At 32.0% G+C, this 23,413-nt stretch overlaps 1 protein-coding gene across 2 annotated transcripts; it reads left to right on the top strand.

Annotated features, from left to right (window-relative positions):
• Positions 1 to 1,274: 1,274 nt before the first annotated feature.
• Positions 1,275 to 11,779, top strand: LOC108904405. Of its 2 annotated transcripts, none has more exons than XM_018706951.2 (5): positions 1,275 to 1,469; positions 3,172 to 3,292; positions 5,840 to 5,973; positions 7,635 to 7,784; positions 10,433 to 11,779. In XM_018706951.2, the coding sequence occupies exons 1-5, from the start codon at positions 1,421 to 1,423 to the stop codon at positions 11,587 to 11,589; spliced, it is 1,611 nt and encodes a 536-aa protein (XP_018562467.1). In that variant the 5' UTR covers positions 1,275 to 1,420; the 3' UTR covers positions 11,590 to 11,779. The 2 variants fall into 2 exon arrangements, with proteins under 2 accessions (XP_018562467.1, XP_018562468.1); XM_018706952.2 differs by lacking the exon at positions 5,840 to 5,973 and adding an exon at positions 6,400 to 6,512 and having other exon boundaries at positions 1,278 to 1,469.
• Positions 11,780 to 23,413: the final 11,634 nt, after the last annotated feature.

Raw genomic sequence — 23,413 nt, forward strand, 5'->3', positions numbered from 1 at the left:
AGAAATAATAATCATATTTTAATTATCTAATACTTTTAACTTTCTGTTCAAAATATGTAGAATGTTTACAGAATCTTTGAAACCGTACCTTATATAAAAGTATGTGCAGCTGTAGACAGCGCACTGTCTGCCTTTTGTAGTAAAGATAAGTGTCTCTTTTATTGTTTATGCTTCAAGCGAAGTCAGTGGTTGCAAAAATGTTCCTTCATATTATTGTGGTCAATGTAAAATTTTAAATTTGTTTAAATGTAGGTATTATCTCTACATATTGCTAATATCGTACTAAACAAAAAAACTTCCATTTGAAAATAAATAAATTTTGAGAAGAATGAAACCAGTATAACTCATATCCACGCTACTGGTTTCCGCCCAGGTTTCCTCGCTTTGAATTCAATTTTATTAATTTATAATGCACATAAAATTTCGTTTTATTAAAATTATTTTTTTCATAAGATATTTAGGGATGTAACACTTTTAGAAAAGAACAAACATCTATATCTAAAAAACAATGTTTTAAATGCAAAAAGTAATATTTATATAAGAAATATTCTCAAACTTAAATTTTTGATACGTTGTAAACTGACCCCTTGTATTTTTTCCTTCCTGCACTGAATAGTTGCCTGTTTTTTGGAAATCCTCAAATATCTACTTAATTAATTAATTAAAATTAATTAAAAAAAACAGCAAAAATAAAAATCTATCTCATTATATGTTTTATGTCTCTTTCCATTTAAATTTCCATTTATTTAGAATGTAAACATTTCAAAATAGGAGAAATATGTTGCATTGTCGCATTTCCCGTTATTTATGAACGAATAAAAATTGTTTTTATGAAACAACTGTCAGATTTTGAAAAAGGACGTTTATGGAACTTTGTCGTAATTATTATTTTACATTACTTAAATAATAACAGTACTAAACGTTAAAGTATAAGTTAATAACTGGTTTCTTGAGCATAAATGTCAGAACTTTGTAGAAAGGTTTATAGCACCCAGTATGCAAACTTTCGCATACATTTGTTGCAATGGTGGCGACTGGTACGTGACAGTCTTAGTAGAAAGCAAAAGCAAGGCAGGATTTTGTGCGGCTCATATCTTCAAATAATTTAGTCCCAGAACCAAATCAGTGCGTCTAGAATTCAGGAAGATCCTATTTCTAGAACTGCGTGGTGGTGGCAGAAGGTAAAACCGACAGGATCAACGTCGAAAATAACAAAATATATAAGTAGAGTCACCTAGCGAGTAGCCCGCTAGTTGTTTACAAGAACTGAGTTGGATCGGTGAAAGTGATTTTAGTTTAACTTCTCTTGGAGGACTGGTTACGAAGACATACCCACACACATGCGCAGTGTAAAAAAAGACGTAGTATAAATATAAATCTCGCCTCCAACCACTTCTTGGCTAGTGCTCGAAGTTTCAGCATGGCTAACAAAAGACTTTGGCTGTGTTGTTTTTTGCTCCTTGGGATTGGTGAGTTTTTCAGAATTTACGATTGGTGGTGGTGGTGGTGGTGATGGTGGGTTTGTTGATTTACCTAACTGTGAATCCTCATATTTTTCGACATAAAAAAAAGAGAAAACCCGACGTCCACATCCGGTTCGGGCACTTTCTAAAACTCGCATTTTGGTTAGGTGAAGGTCAATTTTTTTTCATCAAATTTGAGAAACATTTTCTGTGTTAAGAATTATTTTATATTATTTATTATTGTACCAGTAACGGTAAAATCGAAATTATAATTCTAAAACTGACACTAATACTCGCAAGGTGTGATTAAATAATAGTGTACCGTTGACTTAATAATGTGTAAAAGTTTGTTTTACCAGAAAGGATAAGCAGTTAGGTATTCATTAACCGTGATCAAGTTACAGGAAGTAGTAAATTAATATTTATACTCAATTTACAGTTATTTAGTTACGCGAAATTGGTCAGAAATTTTTACAGTTTAGTTGCTAAGCCTTCACAAGTAGTTATGCAATAGCTGAAGATTTGAAATATATAATTTTGTATTACTTTAAAAAGTACTACGACCTAGATGTCAGAGTTCAAGTTGCACTACGGGACTCTTTATTGGCAATTATTCTTTATAGTTTAATTAATTTTCTTTTTTATAAATTGACGTTTATACTGCAATATAAAAAAATAAATAACTACTGTGTGAAAATTTGAAGTGAATTTTAAGTATGTTTGAAGTAAAATATGTTTGGATGAACTTTCTAATGTACCTACGTAGTACATAACAAAGCCAGCATCAACTACAGTTTTTTTCCTTGTTCTTCTGGATAACCTTCAAGATTTAGTAACTAATTACGGCGGTATGTTCTGTTGGAACCACTCCTAACACATTTCGATTTTTACCAAGGATGCATTTTTTGCGGCTAATCGGTAATTAGCATAAATTTGAATTTTTCTAGACCTATTTTAGGAATGCAGTTTGGACTTTCATTAAAATGTCAACATGTACACTGAAAGAATATCCTCTGAAGGTTTCCCAGTCAAGTCGCTTAGCAATTCCAACATTTATTTAGATTCAAGGTTAACCAACCATTCCTTGTGTATCGAGAACGGCAAATGTCTTTCGTGCCTCATTCTAGGAATTTCATAAAGACTGCTCATTTTTTCGACACCCGATCATCTCTCTGAAATGTCATCAAGAGAATGTTCTTGAAAGCCAATTTAAATATCGAGTGTTGCAATTCGACATTTGACCTTTCTCCTTTTGTTTCTTTATGTGGCTTTACCGAGAACGACAATCATGTATAAGTCATTTAAAGGCTTGGCAAGGTGATATGGGGTGAGGTTTAGAAGAAATATTTAACTGCTTTATGTGGTTGACTTTACAGCTCAATGATTTAGGTCTAGTTGCGAAGAACATAAAAACATTTAAACGTTTTCAACTTTCTACTTCGATTTGGTGTTGCATATTATTGTTTTGTACTTAAAATTGTTGCGGCGCTATTTACGTATGTACCAGATAGGTCTATATATTAGTAGGTACTACCTTATCTTACATAAACAACCATATAAAAACCTGTTCTACGTTAATTTACAACGCACTTTCGATTGACCCAGATTTCTTCCTTATTCCATGGAAGCTCTTTCGCGTTGAATTTTACATGACTGCTTTTCATTGAAGTAAACAATAAGCTTAAATAATCATCTTGTTTCTGTCCAGCTTATGCCCAGGATGAGGAAGGTGGCGATTCTGAAGCTAGCGCAGAGCAGCTGTGTGAGAATAGGCCAGCTGATGAATATTTCCGTCTTACAACGGAAGGAGACTGCAGAGAAGTAGTCAGGTAATTTATAAGACATTATGTTAGTTGTGTAAGTTTTCCAGAATCGTTTATTTTTATAGATTTCTCTTTAAAACCTTGTGCTCGATTAACACTTATTTTTATTTAAACTCAAGCAATACGCTATGGAAACATTTTTTTAGGCAAAGTATATAAAATACACGTTAATAATAATGATTTGCATAAGTATGTCGTTCTAGTTCTATATATTTTTCAATAGATTCAATAGAGACTTGCTTACACAAATATAATTGTTAAATAAGGATATAGAATAGGTATACTGTTCAAAATTAACCATCATAGTTTATATTAATTACATAACTACGGTATTCTGTTTAGAAAAGCTTTAACCAGTTTATATATTGGTATTGCTATTATTATCGAATGTTTACAAAATCAACATTATGTCACGTGGTATATTTAGACTAAAATAAGAACCCATTGTCTATGGAATGACTTTTTAAGAAAACATGGAAATTTTTTAATTATAACTTATATTTATCATTAATTTTAATGTTTAAAATTTAACAGTAAATATCTTTATATGGTAACATAAAATATAATGGATGCATATGTTTCAAAAATTGTATTTAACTAAATTGACCTAACATGTCGAATTCACACAGATCTGATCCATTCTCTCTCCATTGTGATTTTCTCCATTACACAAAAAATATTTTTTTGAGAAAAAAGCGTATTGATTTCAGATATTTTAATTATATCATAATTTTTAATACCAATCCAGCAATCTCATACATACTTTTGATATTTTAAAAGCCAAGTGATTAACATAATAAACAATTTTATATTTATGATAAGCTCTATTTCATAAATTTGAAAAGTCCGATCCTAAAAACAATAAATTTAAGATGGAGCCACGGATTCGAAATAATAATATATAATATTTTTTTACTAAAAATGCTACTTTGAATATCTTCTGTAAGTTGTGTTGGGAGATATATTGCCCATTTAAAAACTGTATGAGATTAGTAAAATACAATTAAAGTTGAAATGAATATACGGTAAAATCTGAAGCATACCAGCTGATGAGTATCATCGAAATGTTTGTAATATATTCATATTATTACTATTTATTTTTAAAAGTTAAAACCTGTTATTTTCTCAAAAACCCCGTTTTTAAATTGGTATTCAATTGTTTTTCTAGATTTTTACCATGCATATGTCTATATTTTGTTCCATTCAAATACAATAAACGCAATGACGTACCTAAATCGCAATAAAAAGAGAATTATTTAGATCATCATGTACAGGTTATTTATCATCTTAGATCTTCTTCTATTGAATATTTTTTTCGGGTAATTATTAGAAACAGTAAAATATTAATGCAAATTTTTATATGTACTTGTCAATTTGGAAAGCAAAAATTTTAATACCACTTATTATACAATACTGGAAAAAATTGAAGGAATAAAAAATGTTCATGAATTTTTCAGTGATTTTTCTTAAGGCTTTCTTCCTGAAAAATGATCGTAGCGAGATAAGCAAGACAGCATTTCGAAGCTTTTAAGTCTCTAGTTTCAAGATATTCAGACAAAAAAATTTTGAAAATTTTTTTTTTAATTTTCAGATTTTTTTTCTTAAGTTTAAACTATATCTATGAAAAATTGTTGGAGCATCCGAGAATGATAACGTAATATTTAGGAGTAATAAACTTAATTATTATTACCAAAACTTTGATCACTTGGAACAGAAAAACGCTCTGATGCATCAACTGTCAATTTACATTGTTATTGTATGATTGAGCTGTAAAAATTTCTCTCGGTATTATTCTTTTCATCAATATTTTGTAAATTAGCTGTAGAATTTCTAAAAAACTGTAAAGTCATTTTTATGCACTTTCTTCAAATTGATGTCAAGGATGAAAAAAAATTCTTCGAAAACCATGACAGGTCCTTGTAGGCAGTTTATTCAAGTTTTCAAAACTGCCCTTAGATTTAGTGTGCAATAATCTCTTGCAGAGATATCAATGAATAAAGACAAAAGTGTCATTTTTTATTTAACGATCAATATCTCTTCAATCGATAGTCGCACGGAGACCTTTCAAAAATCAAATTGAAGCTGAATAAATAAGCTAACTGACCACTATATTGATTGAGTTTGAAGAAACTCCATAGAATCCAAAAAAAATAAAAATTTAATTTTTTTCTTGAGCAAACAATCGTAGCTCGAAAAAATGTGTCTAAAGATCTTGAAACCAGAAGCATAAAGCTTCAAAACGCTTTTTTATTTATCTCGATACACACAAAGATACAGTCTTTCGAAAATCACTAAAAAATTATGAACATTTTTTGATCCTTTAATTTTTTTCAGAAGTGTAGTACATATATTAGTAATATTATTGTTAATACAGAAATCACTTATATCACTACACCTACCACCGTGCTTATAAAAATCTAAATTTATTTTCTAGGACTTCCTCATTGTCACCTTCAGTAACTGTATATTTTATTTCGTTAAAACCCATTTATATTCATGATGTATCATTTCTGGTTAATCTAAACTGCATTTATTATGTTTCATGAAATTTAGGTGCGATATGAATTCAGATAATAATGGCGTCACTAGATTGGCATCAGTCAAATGTCCAACTGGTCTCGCTTTCGACCTCGATCGACAGACATGCGACTGGAAAACTAATGTCAAAAATTGCGATCGTTTAGAAAGTAAGTCGATAAAGAAGAAATAGTGACACTTATCACAATATCAAATTGTATTTTTTCGCAAAACAATACTCAGCTAAGTCAAGAACTTAAAACATACGGTAGAGGCGAATCCTGCCGTGCAAGGTACAGCAGAATAATAACGATAAAATTCCTGAAACGCAGCAATTAAAGAAAGCTATACTTATTCACAGTTGATTTTTTTGTTTCTTTTGTTTGGCCACCTGCACAATTAAATAAAGAAAAGTGAAATTAACTTTACGTAGCTCTAACTTTTTTTCATTTATAATGCCAAGGGTCATGCTGACTATACAAATAAATAAATTTTAAACTCATGTTTTGCAGTTAGTGTTATTACTTTAGATTTGTGATGCGGTCACTGTTTCTTGGTTGAAACATTAATATTAAGAGAACATTTTGACGTAACAGGTGTACTAAATCCGGTCTAAAACAAATCACTTGCCCCAGTGGATTGGCGTTTGATGTCGATAAACAAACTTGTGACTGGAAAGGAAAAGTCACAAATTGTGATAAACTTGAGAGTAAGTCGTCGCACTTGCGATAAGTGCGGTGAAGGAGCAACTTTTGGGCAGCTATTTAAGGTTTCCAATTGGTTTTATTTTACTAATCGACTTTTTGCACATTTAAGTTATGTGCCATACAAGAATATTCATTAAATTAAAACAAATCTGGAAATCTTAACCGCCGCATATTGTAGAGCTATACATTTGAACTGGTTTTGGAGACGGTTTTGGATGTAAATTTTTATGTGAAAAGCAAATAGAAATGTAAATTATTGGGGACAAATTAAGTTTGTAGAAATTTGTCTGTTATCGACATAGACTATTAGAAAGTAGATGCTAATGCCTAATATTTTGTGTATATTTACAGTGTCTTAATAATAATTAATACCTTATTTGCATGTCTGTTACTGTTTGTTCTGCTGTTATTTCAATACTGGCTTTGGTTGGGACTTGGCAGATTGCACATGAAATAACTTGCTTCATTACACATCTAACCTATTTGCATGTTTATGTTATATGCCTTATACTTACCTATTTATTCTTACTGTTAAACACTTCTACACCTTTCTAATAATTACTCTTGGCAACGATACGAATGTTTGTAAATCAGTAACAAAAACTTTTCAAACTTTTCTCAATTGTTCTATTAAATATTGGCATGTATACGTATGTTTAAACGTTTTTCTCTCTTCTAATGGGCAATATTCCATAAGTGGGTCACTCAATAAATTCAGAATATAAAATATATCTGCACAATAATACTAGCGAATAATCTAACGATGATTAGTTTAAATAAATTATGTTAATTCTCTTAATGGAAAAATAAATATTAAATTTAAAATTTTCGTTAAAAGAAAAGGACTTAAATTTTTATGTTATTTATTTAGAAAAAGACTTACTTATCTGGGATGCCCTATACATATAACTCTTGTTGTGACTAAAACTTACATTTCCATATCTACTAGAGTTTCCCTAAATTGATTTCCAATTATCTACTTTCTATTTCTCGTGCGAGAAGCTGTAAATATTTTGTACAAAGAAAAACGCCAATCAAGTATACACAATACCTGTACAGACTTACTTTAAGCCACTCAGTTGGATGAATTTTTATTTTTAACTACTGCATCTAAACCATTTTAGAACCTAGGAAGACACTTCCCATATTTAAGACTGATGAACCCCAATGCCCTGATGGAAAACTGTTGTGTGGCAATGGCGAGTGCCTTGACAAGGAACTCTTCTGTAATGGAAAACCGGACTGCAAGGATGAATCCGATGAAAATGCTTGCGGTAAGTGAAAAAACATGAAAGTGGCATAATATATACAATTCCAATAACAGGGTAGGTCTGTCTTATCAAAGTTGCGATAAAATCATTTTGATATTTCTAGCAAAAAAAACTTCCCATAAGCATGTGTCCGGAGGCGCTTGTTGTTATGGTAAAAAGATCCTTTCTTTATTATTTCATTGAAACTATCCATGTTTGTTCTTAAGACATCTTACAAGACATCTTTCTGCCTAATTAGATATTAGCTACTTATTGCAGTGATGTTCCAGTAAAAATCAATAAGAGGCACGCTCCTGCCGCAGTAAATTGTTACTGTAGTTCGGATAATAGAACTTTATTGGCTTATTCTTTTCTTGGAATTCTATCTGAACAAATATCGAAGGGACCGTAGTTTACACGATTCTAGTAGACACGACCAGGAGGAATTAAGAAATTACTACTATGTCCAGTAATTTATTATTATCATTCATTGTGTTGATGTGCAATTATTAATGCACCATCACAAGCACACCGTCCTTTCACAAAAATATAACACAATTAAAATATGAACCTAGAAAAAATAATAGATTTTACTTAAACGTTTTCTGTTTACTAATAAGTTTCAAAATAAATTGTATGTTTGATGATTAGGGCTGTCACAACTTAGCCGCGGGACATAGGCGTAAGCATTATGTATTAAAAAGCAACAAATTAAATTGTCTACAATACACCATAAATACCAATGAATATAAATTAATTACGCAACATCCGCACGATCACAAAGCAACAGGATACTAACGGGACATGAACGTGAAAAGCATTCTAAGGCAGCGGCTCACGCATGTCTTGGTTGGCCCACTTGGCACGCTATTGAATTGCGGCTCACTCTGACAGCCTTAATGATAATTAAAGTGACCCAAAATTGAACAAGCAGATTTACTGGAATAAATAAGTAAAAATGTAATTACATCAAAAAACGTTTTGTACCATTATAAAAAAACGTGATGTTCAAATTGACAAAAGTTTTTAAGTATTAATGAAAAAACGATTTTCTCTCAAAGTTAGGATATACAGGGTGGTCCCGAGGTAATGGTCCAAGATTCATGGGTAGATTCCCCAAACAAAAATATTGCGATTTAGCCGAATTACTTTATACCAAAAGTTGATAGTTAAAGAGATACAGGGTGTTAAATGGGTGTTGTTTCAGTTTTTTCATTTATTCCTTAACAAATGTAAATATTCACACAAAATTTTGAGGTTTGGGATTCTTTGGGTAGAGGAATTGAAATTTAATTACATTTTGCTTAAAGTTCATAGAGGGCGCTAGCTGCAGTAGATTGAATGTGTTAAAAACGACATAACTTTTTTATGCTTTAAGGTATCTCATCTTTGGTATCAAATTTTTATTTTCCAACTTTTTTTTACACAAAAAAGCTATACTATAATAAGGTATGAAAGTAGATGTCTCGCACCGTTTTCTCGATATTTGGCTTTGAAACTTCCAATGCTGTTGCATTAAATTACAATTAAGTACCTACAGGTATTATTAATTTAGCGGTAAAGTTTCTTAAGTAGGATTTGGACGAAAATCAAATAAGTGACGTTTTCTACTTGTTTTATTGCTGTCATTAATTAAAATTACGTTGTAGCTTACAATTTAAATTGTATATGTATACATAAATGTGAGATAGAATGCCGAAACTTTCGTTTTTGGGGTTACATGAAATTAGTTGTTTATAGAGAAACTATAAAGACCTGAGAAGAACTTTTGCAGCAGGTTTTAAATGCTGCAAAGTCATTTCGCGTTAAGGATTTATACTTTAAAATAAGACAATTTTTAATAAACGCGTTGATAAATGTATTGAATATAGAGCTGGACAGTTTGAGCAATTATTGTCAAAAAGGCATATTTTTTACTAATGTTTACTATTTTACTGTTCATTACAATTTTTAATTCTAAATAAATCCTTGTTTTTAACATTTCTAAATTATTTTAATTATTTCAACTATTAGCATTGGAAGTTTCAAAGGCAACTATCTCGGAAACGGTGCGAGACGGCTACTTTATACCTTTTGCAAAAAAAAGCTGTGTAAAAAAAGTTGGAAAATAAGAATTTGATATCAAAGATGAGATACTTTAAAGTACAAAAACAGTTATGTCATTTTCAACACATTCAATCTACGGCAGTTAGCGCCCTCTATGAACTATAACCAAAATGTGAACAAATTTCAATTCCTCTACCCAAAGAACCCCAAACCCCAAAATTTTGTTTGAATATTTGCATTTATTAAGAAATAAATGGAAATAAACTAAAACAATATTTAAATTTAACACCCTGTATCTCTTTAACTATCAACTTTTGGACTAAGGTAAGATCAGCTAAATCGCAATATTTTTGCGTCAGGAATCTACTTATGAATTTTGGCCCATTATCTCGGGACCACCCTGTATTCTAACTTTGAGAGAAAATCGTAATTTAGAAACTAAGCGTTTCCGTACAAATATTTATAGGAAATTATTCTTAATTTGTTTAAAGGTAATCTCTACCTGAATTTTTTCTCGATATTAATTAGTCGTCATACATACTACATTGAAAATATAAACAAAAATATGGTATTTTGCGGTATTTTAATTGTATCGTTGGTGTATTAAAATTATATTCTATTTTCAGATGTTGACACTGACCCCAACCGTGCACCAGACTGCGACCCTACCCAGTGTGTTCTCCCTGACTGTTTCTGCTCTGCTGATGGTACCAGAATTCCAGGAAGTCTTGAACCAGCCAACGTTCCCCAAATGATCACCATTTCCTTCAATGGAGCAGTTAACGTAGACAACATCGATTTATACGAAGAAGTCTTTTCCGGCGCCAGAGCCAACCCCAACGGCTGCCAGATCCGAGGAACATTCTTCGTATCCCATAAATACACCAACTACTCTGCCGTGCAAGATTTGCACAGACGTGGTCACGAGATTGCCGTCTTTTCTCTGACACACAAAGAAGATCCTAACTATTGGAGTCAAGGCTCCTACGACGATTGGTTGGCTGAAATGGCTGGAGCTCGTCTGATCGTTGAACGTTTCGCTAACATCTCTGACGGTTCCATCATCGGAATCCGTGCACCTTACCTTAGAGTTGGTGGAAACAGGCAGTTCGAGATGATGGCTGATCAGTTCTTCGTATACGACGCTTCCATCACTGCTTCATTGGGTCGTGTACCAATTTGGCCTTACACCTTGTACTTCAGGATGCCACACAAGTGTAACGGGAACGCTCACAACTGCCCAAGTAGAAGCCATCCAGTGTGGGAAATGGTGATGAACGAATTGGATAGACGTGACGATCCAACCTTTGACGAATCTCTTCCTGGTTGTCACATGGTTGACTCTTGTTCTAACATTCAAACTGGAGATCAATTCGCACGTCTCTTACGTCATAATTTCAACCGTCATTTCAACAGCAACCGTGCGCCATTAGGTCTTAACTTCCATGCCTCTTGGTTGAAGAGCAAGAAGGAATTCAAAGAAGAACTCATTAAATTCATTGAAGAAATGTTGGGACGTAACGACGTATACTTCGTTACTAACCTCCAGGTTATTCAGTGGATGCAGAATCCTACCGAACTAAATGGTCTCCGTGACTTCCAAGAATGGAAAGAAAAATGCGACATCAAAGGACAACCTTACTGTTCATTACCCAACTCATGCGCCCTTAACACCAGAGAACTTCCTGGAGAGACCCTCCGTCTATTCACTTGCATGGAATGCCCCAACAACTACCCATGGATCTTAGATCCCACAGGAGATGGATTCTCTGTTAGGAAATAATTTATTTTAATGCAATTTTCATCTTAAAGATGGTTTTATTTAAAAGACTTTGTATATAGCTGTACTCAGTTTCCCAAGATTTCTACCAACTCTAAAACTTCGTACTTGCCAAATCTCATCTTTTCTACTTTTATATACGAAGATAATGTTATATAATAAAATAATTGTTAAATAAAAACTTAAAAAATTATACTTGAGATTTTTTCTGCTATCCATTTTGTCGAATTTAAGTAAATCTGTACCCTGGTTGTCATAAAAAATTTCATTAATTCCAAAAATAAGTTGCAAAATTTATAAATAAAACAAAATAAATTGAAAACAAATGAATTTAATAAAATACACTAATTATTCGGCTACAGTTAATCTTGAATAATAAAATAATTAGATGTTTGTATCCAGATTTTATCTTCACATATATTTTTCCATTACAAATTTCAGTTCAATTTTTTGTAATTCATTTGTTTAATGATTAAAGGAATACCTATAACATACATGTATTTGATGAATAAAATATTAACGAAGAAAAAGTTCCTTTTGAAATTTACAATTACCTAACACAAAGTTTTGCTAGGAAATGCAGACAAATGTAAAATAATATTTAAATTTCATCATTTAGGTTACATTTTTTTAACATGTTTTTACTACTTGTGTGTCGATAGAAAGGAACAATCATAAAATTATAATTTATAAGTGTTAAAAGGTCTCTATAGCACTTTATTTTGCAGATAAGGAAGTTTGTATCACACACTGTTTTTATGTGCCTTAATACTCATATATTAACATTTAATTTCCTCAGTAATGGTAGAATTTATTAGAATATAATGAAATACATGATAAATCTAATAATATGTAATTATTGTAAAATACAATATCACAGCGTACATCAATAATGTTACCAAATAAATTACCATTTAATATTTAACAATCATTATCATTATAGCATCCATGATCTATACAAAAATTAACTCACTTTCACTTCTTGTATAAACCTTTTTTGCCATTGACATCAGCGTCCATCAGGAAGTAATTTGCTTAAGGATTAAAATTAAACTGGATGAATTAACACTAAATAATGTACATATTCCTTTTACGACTCTTTTTGTGTAGGAATATGCGGAAACTTAGATTGAGAAAACAGTTTTGATATGAATAATGCAATGTGTTATAAAATTAAGTCTTTTTATATAGCATTTGCCCCTGTCAACTTAGAAATGCTTTACTAATTTTTTGATTTATTAAGCAAATTCAAACAAATTCTGATTGCGAACTGCTGATACTGTGGGAAGTAACTACTCCATTACTATTATTGGATTACACCACTCTGATACTATTGAAACAGTTAGTAACAAATAATTATTCAAAACAAAATTGAAATGTTTAAGTAATAATTAATAGAAAAACACATAACCTGATATGTTTACATTTTCAAATAACGCTATTTTTCAGAGAAACATCCTATATTCTTGCTTTCACCTTTGACAAAGTTTGATAATGTAAAAACAACTGCTACAAAGAGATCTTTTTGTTTCCACATTTTACTGGGGATTGTTTCATCAAATGCCTATATTTTTCTTGTGGACTTTCATAGATCACTAGATTTCAACTATTTCTTTTATAACTAGGTATATATGACTGGAACTTCGTTCTCAGAATTTTTTTTAACAATGACACACAATCGTGCATAATTATTATTATGCATTAAAGTACGATGGTTTTTCGGTTATTATGTACCTATGTACACGTATTGCACTTCCTTAACCTTGGCTAGGAATCTCTGACCTATCCATGTTGCTCTTGTGTTAGGATCTGTTGAGGACGGACTTGCTATCGGAGTCCCTAGTCCCTGCCTGATGTTCATTTTGGTTCTTGTTGTCGATTCTAAGGCCGCTACAGACGGAACCGCTCCTCAGACAATGGTAGTCCTCTAAGACGGTCCGTTGCAGCGTATGCCTCCAAAGGTTTCGCCATTTTTTCACTGTCGGTATCCTCGGTGGTGACTCTGCAAAAGCTTCGCCGCGGCTGAGCCGTAGCGGCCTTAGAGCTAGCAACAAGAATCGAAATAGACATCAAGGCAGCCTAAGGGTTTTGATAGCGGGTCTTACCACAGAGCCCAGCTCGAGAACATCTAAGGAAGGTTAAAACTACTAGGGCTAAGGAAGTGCAATGTAAGTCTGTATCTGGTAGCGACTAGGTACATAGGCCACGGAATAACAATCTGAATAACCACTAGATATCAACACGGTCTGTGACAATAATAAAATCTCTACTAATCCAAAATTGTTTTTGTTCAAACGTCATTGAAAATTTTGAAATGTACAAAGTGATCATGTACCTACCTCATAATGGGAAAAAAAATCTGGAGTTCGTAAGATATAAAAAAGTTGAATGTGTCAACAAAAGGCTAGAAAATTTCGAAAAATTGTAATAGTACCAGTCAATGCGTGATATTAATTTAATTTAAACAGCTATTTATAAAAAAAAATTCTAAAAATGAAAACTGCAGCATCAGCAACTTTTATGTAATTTACATTATCATTTCCGAAAATGATGAGGGGATATCCCTAAGTAAATTAAATAGTTCTCTGTAATGTATAAAAACATATTTATGAACAATATACATATAAAAATAAGAAAATATAATTTAGTAAATATCTCTTGAAAGCCCTCATTACAGTTATTTTGTGTATATCTGCAAACTTTTATAAATGGCAGACTTTTTTTCGTTATAGTCTTTCCGATATCAATTAAAGAACCAACAGATTGACAGTATGTACCAGGTTCGGTCGCTGATGCAGCAACTCGGCATTGAAATATTTGAAAAACTTTTTCCCCTATTTATTTAGCAATACCCATATACAGATCTGGTCGAACTAAACGTGGAGGTGGTAGAAATGTATGCGACCAGTTGAAGAATGCGAACGCGGGCAAAGGAAAACAAAGACAGTTCTATTGGGCTACTGGGTAATAAATCTCATCAGTTGACAAGTGGTTGATAAATTGCCCAGCAGTGCAGTGCAGCAATACGGAATTTGGTGATTCAGGTAATTTTAATTTATTATAGGCACCTTCTATCAATCATTCATATTACAATTGCGAAAGGATGAAATAAGAGGGACATTTTGTTTACCAATATTATCACAACATGGCATTTTGGAGACCTTTTGAAACGGAACAAATCGAAATTTACCGCCAATATAATAAAATTGTTTGAGGACATAAATAATTAAAATATGTTGTTGCCAAATTAACATATAATAGAAATTTTCTACACATTATATACAAATTATTATAATTTTTTACATTTAACAGAAAACTTTTTTAGGGGCGCCTATGAAACTCATTAAATTTTATTGCCAGTCATTTTTTTGCTTGTTTAACTGACTTCGGAAAGACTTTACCAAGGTCCACAGTTCCACTTTTGTTGAAGTTTCTTCTTTAGTTCAATTTGGAGAACTTTAAAATCACTGAAAGACACACACTGTTTCTAATTAAAATTATTTGTAGTAAGTATATACACTCTTCCATTGATAGACTTTAGCTTTTGTCATTAATAATTATTACGAATATGATTTAAGTAATTGAAGACAAATTTTTGCTCTTATAATAACTAATAAGATATTTGTCAATACCAATACAGTTATTTAATAAAATGAAAAATACCTTTTTCATGCGGTAATAGTTAACCTTCACGTGTGTGGTAAGAATATTTTTATTAAAGGAGGATACTGAAAGAATAAGAATTTGATTGCTGAAATTTATTGAGGAGACAAAGTACCAAGGAAATGAAAAACGCATAAAATTTCACATAATGGTTTATTAACTCTACTATATTCAGAAAATGTGAGGCCTAAAAGCCCCATTGTATGATCTACTGATCATCATCACATCATTAGTTTATTCTTATATTTAATTAATAATAAACAATAATATATCAATAATCAATTATCATGTCTATAAGACATAACGTGAACATGGAAACTTGACAAAATGTTTGACTACATTATATAGTTACTAAAGATAAATAAGATCAAGAACTTATAATTTGGACTTTAATAAATACATATTATATTTGGAATGAGATACATCATTCAATAGTTTCATTAGTTTATGGCACAATTTAATTAACACAAATCCTGACAAAATAGTGAAGGCAAGGACAGTCGGCAACATCCTTAAAATTGTATAATCACACACTTTATCAAATTAGTTCACTCACCCCAAAACGACAGGCATGTAGACGTCAGACCATCCCACTGGTTGCGTGGCCCCAAAATAATGACGTTTTTATACAAGAGTTACAAGAATAAATAATTTTAATATCAACACTCGTCTGATCAAAAATTAAGTGATATCATACGTGGCCCCGGATCGCCTCAACCAAATCATCTCTAGATGCCTGTCACGTATTCACCAATAAGGAGAAAACTATCCAATATCATGAATATGTATTTTAAATATCATGCATACACTCTTATATTTTACACATATCTTTTAATGATCATTAAGTAAATATCATAATATATAATATATATAATTGTATTCTTTATATTTTTCAAAAAATAATCTGTTATAATTTGTTTTCGTTATGTGTTTTCTCCTTATTTCTGAATAACCTCGCCTTTCTTACAGGATTATTGTGAATAAATTCCTAATTTAACTTGCTAGGACCAAAGCAACCGTTAATGCAAGACCGTGCTGAGAGGGTACTTAACGGCTCCTTCTACCAACAGCAACTGCTTAACAGAACTGCTAGAAAACAATTGCAATGTTGTATATTGTCGGGTTGCCATTGTTTCCTATCAGAAGATGCAAACGGCTATTTGTTTGCTTTGTGATGTGACTTAAATAACAATCATTACTAAAAATATCACAAAATTGTTGTTGATAAAATGAAAAAATAATGAGCCACTATAAATATATACAAAGTATATTTATACAAATATTCGTACTGGTTTTTATTGGGAGGGTAGAAAAGTCCTTTTCTATGTGGCTCATATTAAAATTCACTCTGCCATCATATTTCAGGTAATTTTATCAGATGTTCTAAAAATATACCAATAACAACAACTAGTTTAAGATTTGACCTTTTTATACGTAGGTCGCTGCTTAAGAGTAAGAAATCTCACACAACATAACTTGCCGTTGTCAGTTACCGAACAACAAAAAGGTTATAAAAAAACTTCAACAAAAAACACAAATATATAAAAATATAATGAATTCCAAAAACTATCTCTACAAATAATGTTAAGGCAACTGACGGGCCTTACGGATACTAACTGGAAAAACCATAACGATAAAAATAAAGCAAAAACATTGTTAGTTTAAGTATTCTGTCAGCAAAGCCAGGGCAAATACGCATTAGCCGCGAAGCAAGCAAAATATCATTGAAGCTGCTTAACTGTGCAAAATGCTGACTGCCCTAACCTTAAACTCGTGCAATCGCAGTGAAATTCCAGCCGCAGCACCTAACTAGCCTATAAACAACTAAACAGGTAAATACAATATAAATTTGCCCTATATAAAATTTTAAAATTATACATTATAAATACGCAACATAAATAAATTTATAATAGTAATTTTGATAACAGTATAGCAGTGTAATACAAAAATAAATACACAATAAATAACAAAATTTATACACTTTTAAAGCCTTGTAAACTAGTACGAAATATACTGTACAAAATGTAATTTTTTGCTGACTGCAGCGTTTCAGTACAGAAACCAAGCGAGTGGACATTTCACCGAAATTTCCGCAGAGGTTAGGGCACAGTTGGCAGTTAAAAAAAGCGACATTTCAAAAGGACTTTGTAAAATTACCGAAATTCTAAAATCTTCTAAGTATCATCAACAACAACTATACAATAAAAATTACCATTTAAACAGATGACTGAGGGCAATCAGAGGAAAACAGTAAATTTTTCTTATATAATAATAATAAAAATGGAAGCCGAAGTGGATTAGAATTTATATCTTCCTCTACAATCCCTTTTAACGGTATGTCAACGAAAGAATACTGAATATTTGTCATGATCTTATCATCTTGGTAAATTGAAAAAATAAAGCAAAAGCAAGGGTACGTAAAAATAAAGCATGGGGTCTAAAAAATATGCAAAATATAATCGAAACGTTTATGCGAACGTAAAAATCGCTAAAGAACAGCTAAGTCTATTACTACATTAAGTATAGAATAAGATGTAATTGTTCGAACTAGGGGCATGCAAGACAATATAATGTTATATGTTAAGAGAAATTATTCTAGGTTAAGCTAACTATGGACTATAATAATAATAATATAGCAATGGGTATATAAACATGTAATAGTCTCGTGTTTGCGATTATTCTGAAGCTTGTGCTGCCGCCAGTTACCTTTGTAATACCACTAACCCCTTTCCAACATTGTCAGCAGAACATTTTAAAAATAAATCTGACCACACGACACAGAATATTCGTGAACTCGTATTTCGTATTTAGTAGGCAGAAATATCATTTCAATCACTTATAAATTACACGAATTTATAAGGTTAAAACAGACTTAAACGTGATCAGTGCAATTTAACAAATCATGTATCCTATAAATATACCGGGTGATCCAGTTTGGTATTCGCGGCTTTGTACCTCTTTTATTTTAACAAATAGCTACAACAAACACTATATATTTTTAAATCGCCGCTCAAACTCTATCAAATGACATTATTCAATCGTCTCCATGATAACATATGTCAAAATTGCTATAGTCAACCGTTTTTGTTCAAATGGCACACTATATATTTCTTTTAATAATTCTAGAAGATATTTTTTTCTCCGTTCAGCTATATAAAGAAGTGTATAGTTTCATTAGAAATATTGTTCGAAAAACAGCAAAGATGAACCCTACTTTCAGTAGCTTTATTCTGAAAAATGATAGCCAGCTACGGAAACACCTGAATTTTGACGTTTCTAAATAATAATACCTATTCTATCTATAACTAATTATAACATGAGTACCCAAGAAAAACTAGACATGATTCTAATTTATGGAGAGTGCCGAAAGAACGCTAAAGCTGCCAGTCATTTATACCAACATCGTTTTCCGCACATTTTTAAACCCTTAAGGGCAAGAGATGAAGAACATTCGATAAAGATGTTAAATGGCCTGCTAGATCTGCGGATCTCACTCCTTTAGATTTCTTTCTTTGGCCTCTAAAAGAAAAAGTTTACTCTTTGCCTTTAAATGATATTGACGACATTAAAAACAGAATAAGAGTAGAATTTCGGAGATGAAATGAAGAAACACTAGAATGTGTTTGTAGAGAGGGAGTTATTCTGTGTTTGGAAGTAAATGGAGATCATTTTAAACATTTGAAATAAGTATTGTTTTAAATTGTTATATTATTATCGTGTTAAAAATATATAGTGTGCCATTTGAACAAAAACAGTTGACTACAGCAATTTTCACATATGTTACCATGGAAACGATCTAAGAAATGTCATTTGATAGAGTTTGGGCGGCGATTTAAAAATATATAGGGTTCGTTATAGCTATTTGTTAAAATAAAAGAGATACGGGGCCGCGAATATCAAACTAAATCACCCGGAATACAAAGTATTGTGGTTTGAAAAGATGATGAACATATTTCTGTACTGAAATTGCCGAGAGGGATAAGAGTGATATTTCTGCACTTACTCCAGTTTCACCCAAACAACAAGAACTGATGCGGGGGCACTCGATGCGCAACCCAACAGAAGAGCTAACCTAGCAAACGATGCGTATGCACTATAAGCAAAGCAGAGACCCGTGCTCTGACTGTGGAAGCTCTCACTCTATCTTGGTATTAAAGGGAAAGACCAATGGAGCACCCGGTCCAAACCATCCACGTAACTTGCTCGTTAAAGTATATGCGTATAAAATGCTTTTTAAATGTACAACGGCACTAGTTGCATTCAAACTTTAATTGAACTTTAAATGTAGCTTACAAAATAGTGTTTTAGAGAGTAATTTTAGGAATTAAGGTGGTTGGTTGCGGCCAGTGCTCCCGTATAATACAATATGTACGTACGTAACAAGTTGTTTATAGTTAATTTGTTAGACCTAATATTTTTAAACACTATTAATTAGACGAATAAAGTAACTCTTAATGCGAGTTTGTCCGTTACAACCTATATCTATTTACAATATATTAATAACAGTACTGCCACGCATTCAGACCACCCGATATCACAATCGGCACCCCATCTCGCCCTTTAATACCAGACCGCTGAATTGTGGAACTTTAGTATTAAATGCTTTTCAGGAACATTTTTTCGTTTTTTTTTTTTAATTTTTTTTTGTGGCACTTGATTGGGAGATATCGAGTTATCAACAGAATCACACACACCCAACGATTTTGACTAGACCAATCTATCATTAGCCCGAGGTTCAGGTGTCATTCCTCCGTCCGAAAACCATTCAGGCAACAAAAGTACTTACTTATATTTTACTGTACAACCTCGAGACATTAAATCAACCGGTCCCCACACCTCGCCATTTCAAATGCGGCTGTTAACAATTCAGTCTTTTCATTTACAATTTAACCACGTGTACTAATCATTTAGAATTACAACTTAATTGATATATATTCTGATTTGATTACCATTATGTGGAGTAACTAGGTTGATTCAATAGTTTAAAGCTATAAATTCACAAAATTCGTTGTAATTCCCTCTATATATGATAGTCTGAGACGACTTGAAACTACCACGTGTATAAAAAATTAAATTTCTCGAAAATAGTCTATAGGTGCATACAAGGTGTTTGATTTAATGGCTTTAGGACTGTATATATTGTTAATATTTTAGAATATGTCACATCCAACACCATTATCATCACAGCAAATATACAAAATAAACAATAAGGTTTAATTAATAACACAGTGACAATCATCACAATTGAACAAATGAGGACGCTCCAGATATCTCCCTGTTCGACAATAATTACTATGTCTTACTACCCACTGCCTGGGTCAAACCCACGGTAAGTTAATTTTTAACAATATAAGGATAATGGGGTGGCTCTGTACCTATGTGACATCAGAGAGCCTCGGCTTAAGGCCATAGGTACAATTTTATATATAACATTTAGTCAATACCACTTGTAGTTAAAAAGATGTCCAACAGAGAAAAAAACGGGATTATAATATTAAATATCCATCCTACATTCACTCACTCACAATTTTCAGAATTTTCTACATTACTTTTTTTTTCAAACAAAAATTAAACAATATAACACAAATTATTTTTTTGTCATCAAATGACTTTTAGTTATATAATATTGGTAATAAAAAGTTCTATATAAACATATGCGATAAATAAGAAATCAGTTTGTCGTTGTTACTACTGCAGGTAAGAGGCCAGGGCGGCCATGACTGGTGCAGGTGGCAGCGCTATGGGGATGTGGTAGTATTTACAGGCGGACCGACAGCACTGTCCCTTCGCAGCATCACGGCAAACAGCGACTCGCTGCTCAACCACTTCCACCCCATCTCCTGAAACAACAAAAAAAATTATAAGGTCCTCTAATGAACTACCTGCCTCCCAAGTCTTTCTCTAGAAAAGAAAAAAATCATTTATAAAAGTCAAATCTCTTGCGAAAATTTTCTGAAACTCAGTTTCATAGTTTCTTGACAACGGCCCCGAAAGCCTGAAACCTAAAAATTTAACTCAACAAAACCATAAAAAAAAAGGAAATTAAAAATAAAAGGAACTCCTCCAACTTTTTTATTTTGCACTGAATTGCATTTATTACATCTTTATCAATATAAGTAATCTGTCACTGCATTGATATAATTGAAATATGTTTTGAAATTATATGGAGAAGTAATAAATCAATCGTTTTTTAATCATCCTTAGATCTCAAAATTAATAGAAATTATTGTAATCCTTATGCATCAATTTAATCTCTTAAGTGCAAGTAGGCAGGTTTATTTCAAGTATGTAACAGGGAAGACATAAATAAAATTTGAAATCAGCTGTACTATTATTGTGTTAGTAGCGGGAGCATTGTAAGTTAAATAAACAGTATTGCTTAACTCAAAATTTGAAAATAATTGTATTAAAGTATATGACGTATTTAAATTACATTTCCGAAGACAAAAATATATGACATGAGATTACTCTAACTATGTTTTTAAGGGATTTACTTTATTGCTCTTTTCCATTTTGAAACATGGTATGATTATTTATTTGAATCAACAAGATGATAGAATACTACTAGTATTTCCTAAATATGTATTATAAACATACTATACTCTTAAACAAATACCCAGTTAATCGAGACCAAAGACTTGATCAAAAGTCATCCTCTCATTAGCCTAATTTTTTGTACATGTAACAGAAAGTGAGGCAACTTAGACATTTTTAAGGCTGGCGATTTATAGACAAGAAATCGCACTTTTAGAGAGATCCTTCCAGGAAGTGATGAAGCGTAACACAAAACTAGAGCAACTTCCTTTAATTTTTTGCATTGAACGATCACGGAGATCATGTAAACATCAGAAAATGTACCTTTCCTGTTTTATCCAACAAATTTGTAAAGGTACTCAATAACTGTGATTAATGGATGTATCAATAGTTTCCTAAAAGCATTATGCGATGTGTGATTATGTTTATAGTACCATAAGTACCATTTTCTGTATGTTCAACAGGCGTGCAAAATTCAGGAAACGTAAGATATATTATATCAAGTATATTTCATAATTTGTATTACTTTGTTTGTTTTCAACTATAATTCATCATTATCTTTTGCTGCGTATTCGTAAATTGGTTATCCAGTTTTTTAATTGTAAAATGAATCGGTTGACAGTAAATACCGACTGGTACCACTGGTAGCAGTGCACCATGTTTCCATTCCAGCCTCAAAACGACGTTTTGGTTTCTTTTTCTGTCTACTAAAATATAGATATGGCATATGTGTTTGTATTCTGTTTTTATAATATCAAGTAAGGAATAGTCCTTGCTAAATTGTAGCAAGCTGTGCTATTACAATGACGACATAATTTTGCTGACGAGTTTGATAAATTAATAATTCATTAATTTTTATCTAGTCTGTTTACACTAAATACGTATTATAGTGCACAATGATATTAGTTTAGTCAATGTCCTTTCCAATTTCACTTTGCCATTTTCTTATGTATAATATGTGCATTATTTTTATTTTGACACAAAGTAGATCTTGTACAAAGCAATATTAGCAAATTTACACGTGTAAACTGAAGATAAAAATTCAGATACATTTTCCTATATCTCTAAAATTGTTTGTTAAAACTATTTCATTTGTAGATTAATTAAAAATTTAATAAATTGATGATGTAAAATATCGGTCGATAGCCGCACGGTTTAAGGCGTCAGTACTACAGTTCTTAAATCGATGTGTGCTAATTCTGCCCTGGTTCGATTCCCGCGGCCGGTAGACCGTAGATTAGCTATGCTTGTACGGAGGATTGGCAACTTCTGTGTAGGTATGGTAGGGTGGAAGAATGTTGGCTTGGGTCAATGTGAGAGATTGACACCGGTTGGCATTTGACCACCCCCCTAATTAATGAGGTTTTCCAGGTTTCCCTCATTCCTGCACTGAATGGTGGTTAGGGCCTACCAACATAAGTCGTTCCTGGGCGCAAATGCGGCCTGCTTAATAATAATAATATGCCGCCTCCTCTCCCGCACAAGTGTCCGACTTCTGGGCTAATTCTCGTGGTAAGAATGAGGGGTAGAGATATTATTATTATTATTATATTATATTGTTTGTACAAGAAGTATGTGCTGTCAAATTATTTTCATAATTTACAGTGTGTCACTTCAAGATACGCAATGG

This window comes from Anoplophora glabripennis, unplaced genomic scaffold, assembly GCF_000390285.2.
Source record: "Anoplophora glabripennis isolate ALB-LARVAE unplaced genomic scaffold, Agla_2.0 scaffold91, whole genome shotgun sequence".
Lineage (NCBI taxonomy): Eukaryota > Metazoa > Arthropoda > Insecta > Coleoptera > Cerambycidae > Anoplophora > Anoplophora glabripennis.

Bases quoted from the DNA above. Each gene is read 5' to 3' on its own strand.
- LOC108904405 (XM_018706951.2), top strand. From the start codon at position 1,421: ATGGCTAACAAAAGACTTTGGCTGTGTTGTTTTTTGCTCCTTGGGATT. The intron at 1,470-3,171 runs GTGAGTTTTTCA...GTTTCTGTCCAG, and splicing joins TTTTTTGCTCCTTGGGATTG to CTTATGCCCAGGATGAGGAA. The intron at 7,785-10,432 runs GTAAGTGAAAAA...TTCTATTTTCAG, and splicing joins ATCCGATGAAAATGCTTGCG to ATGTTGACACTGACCCCAAC.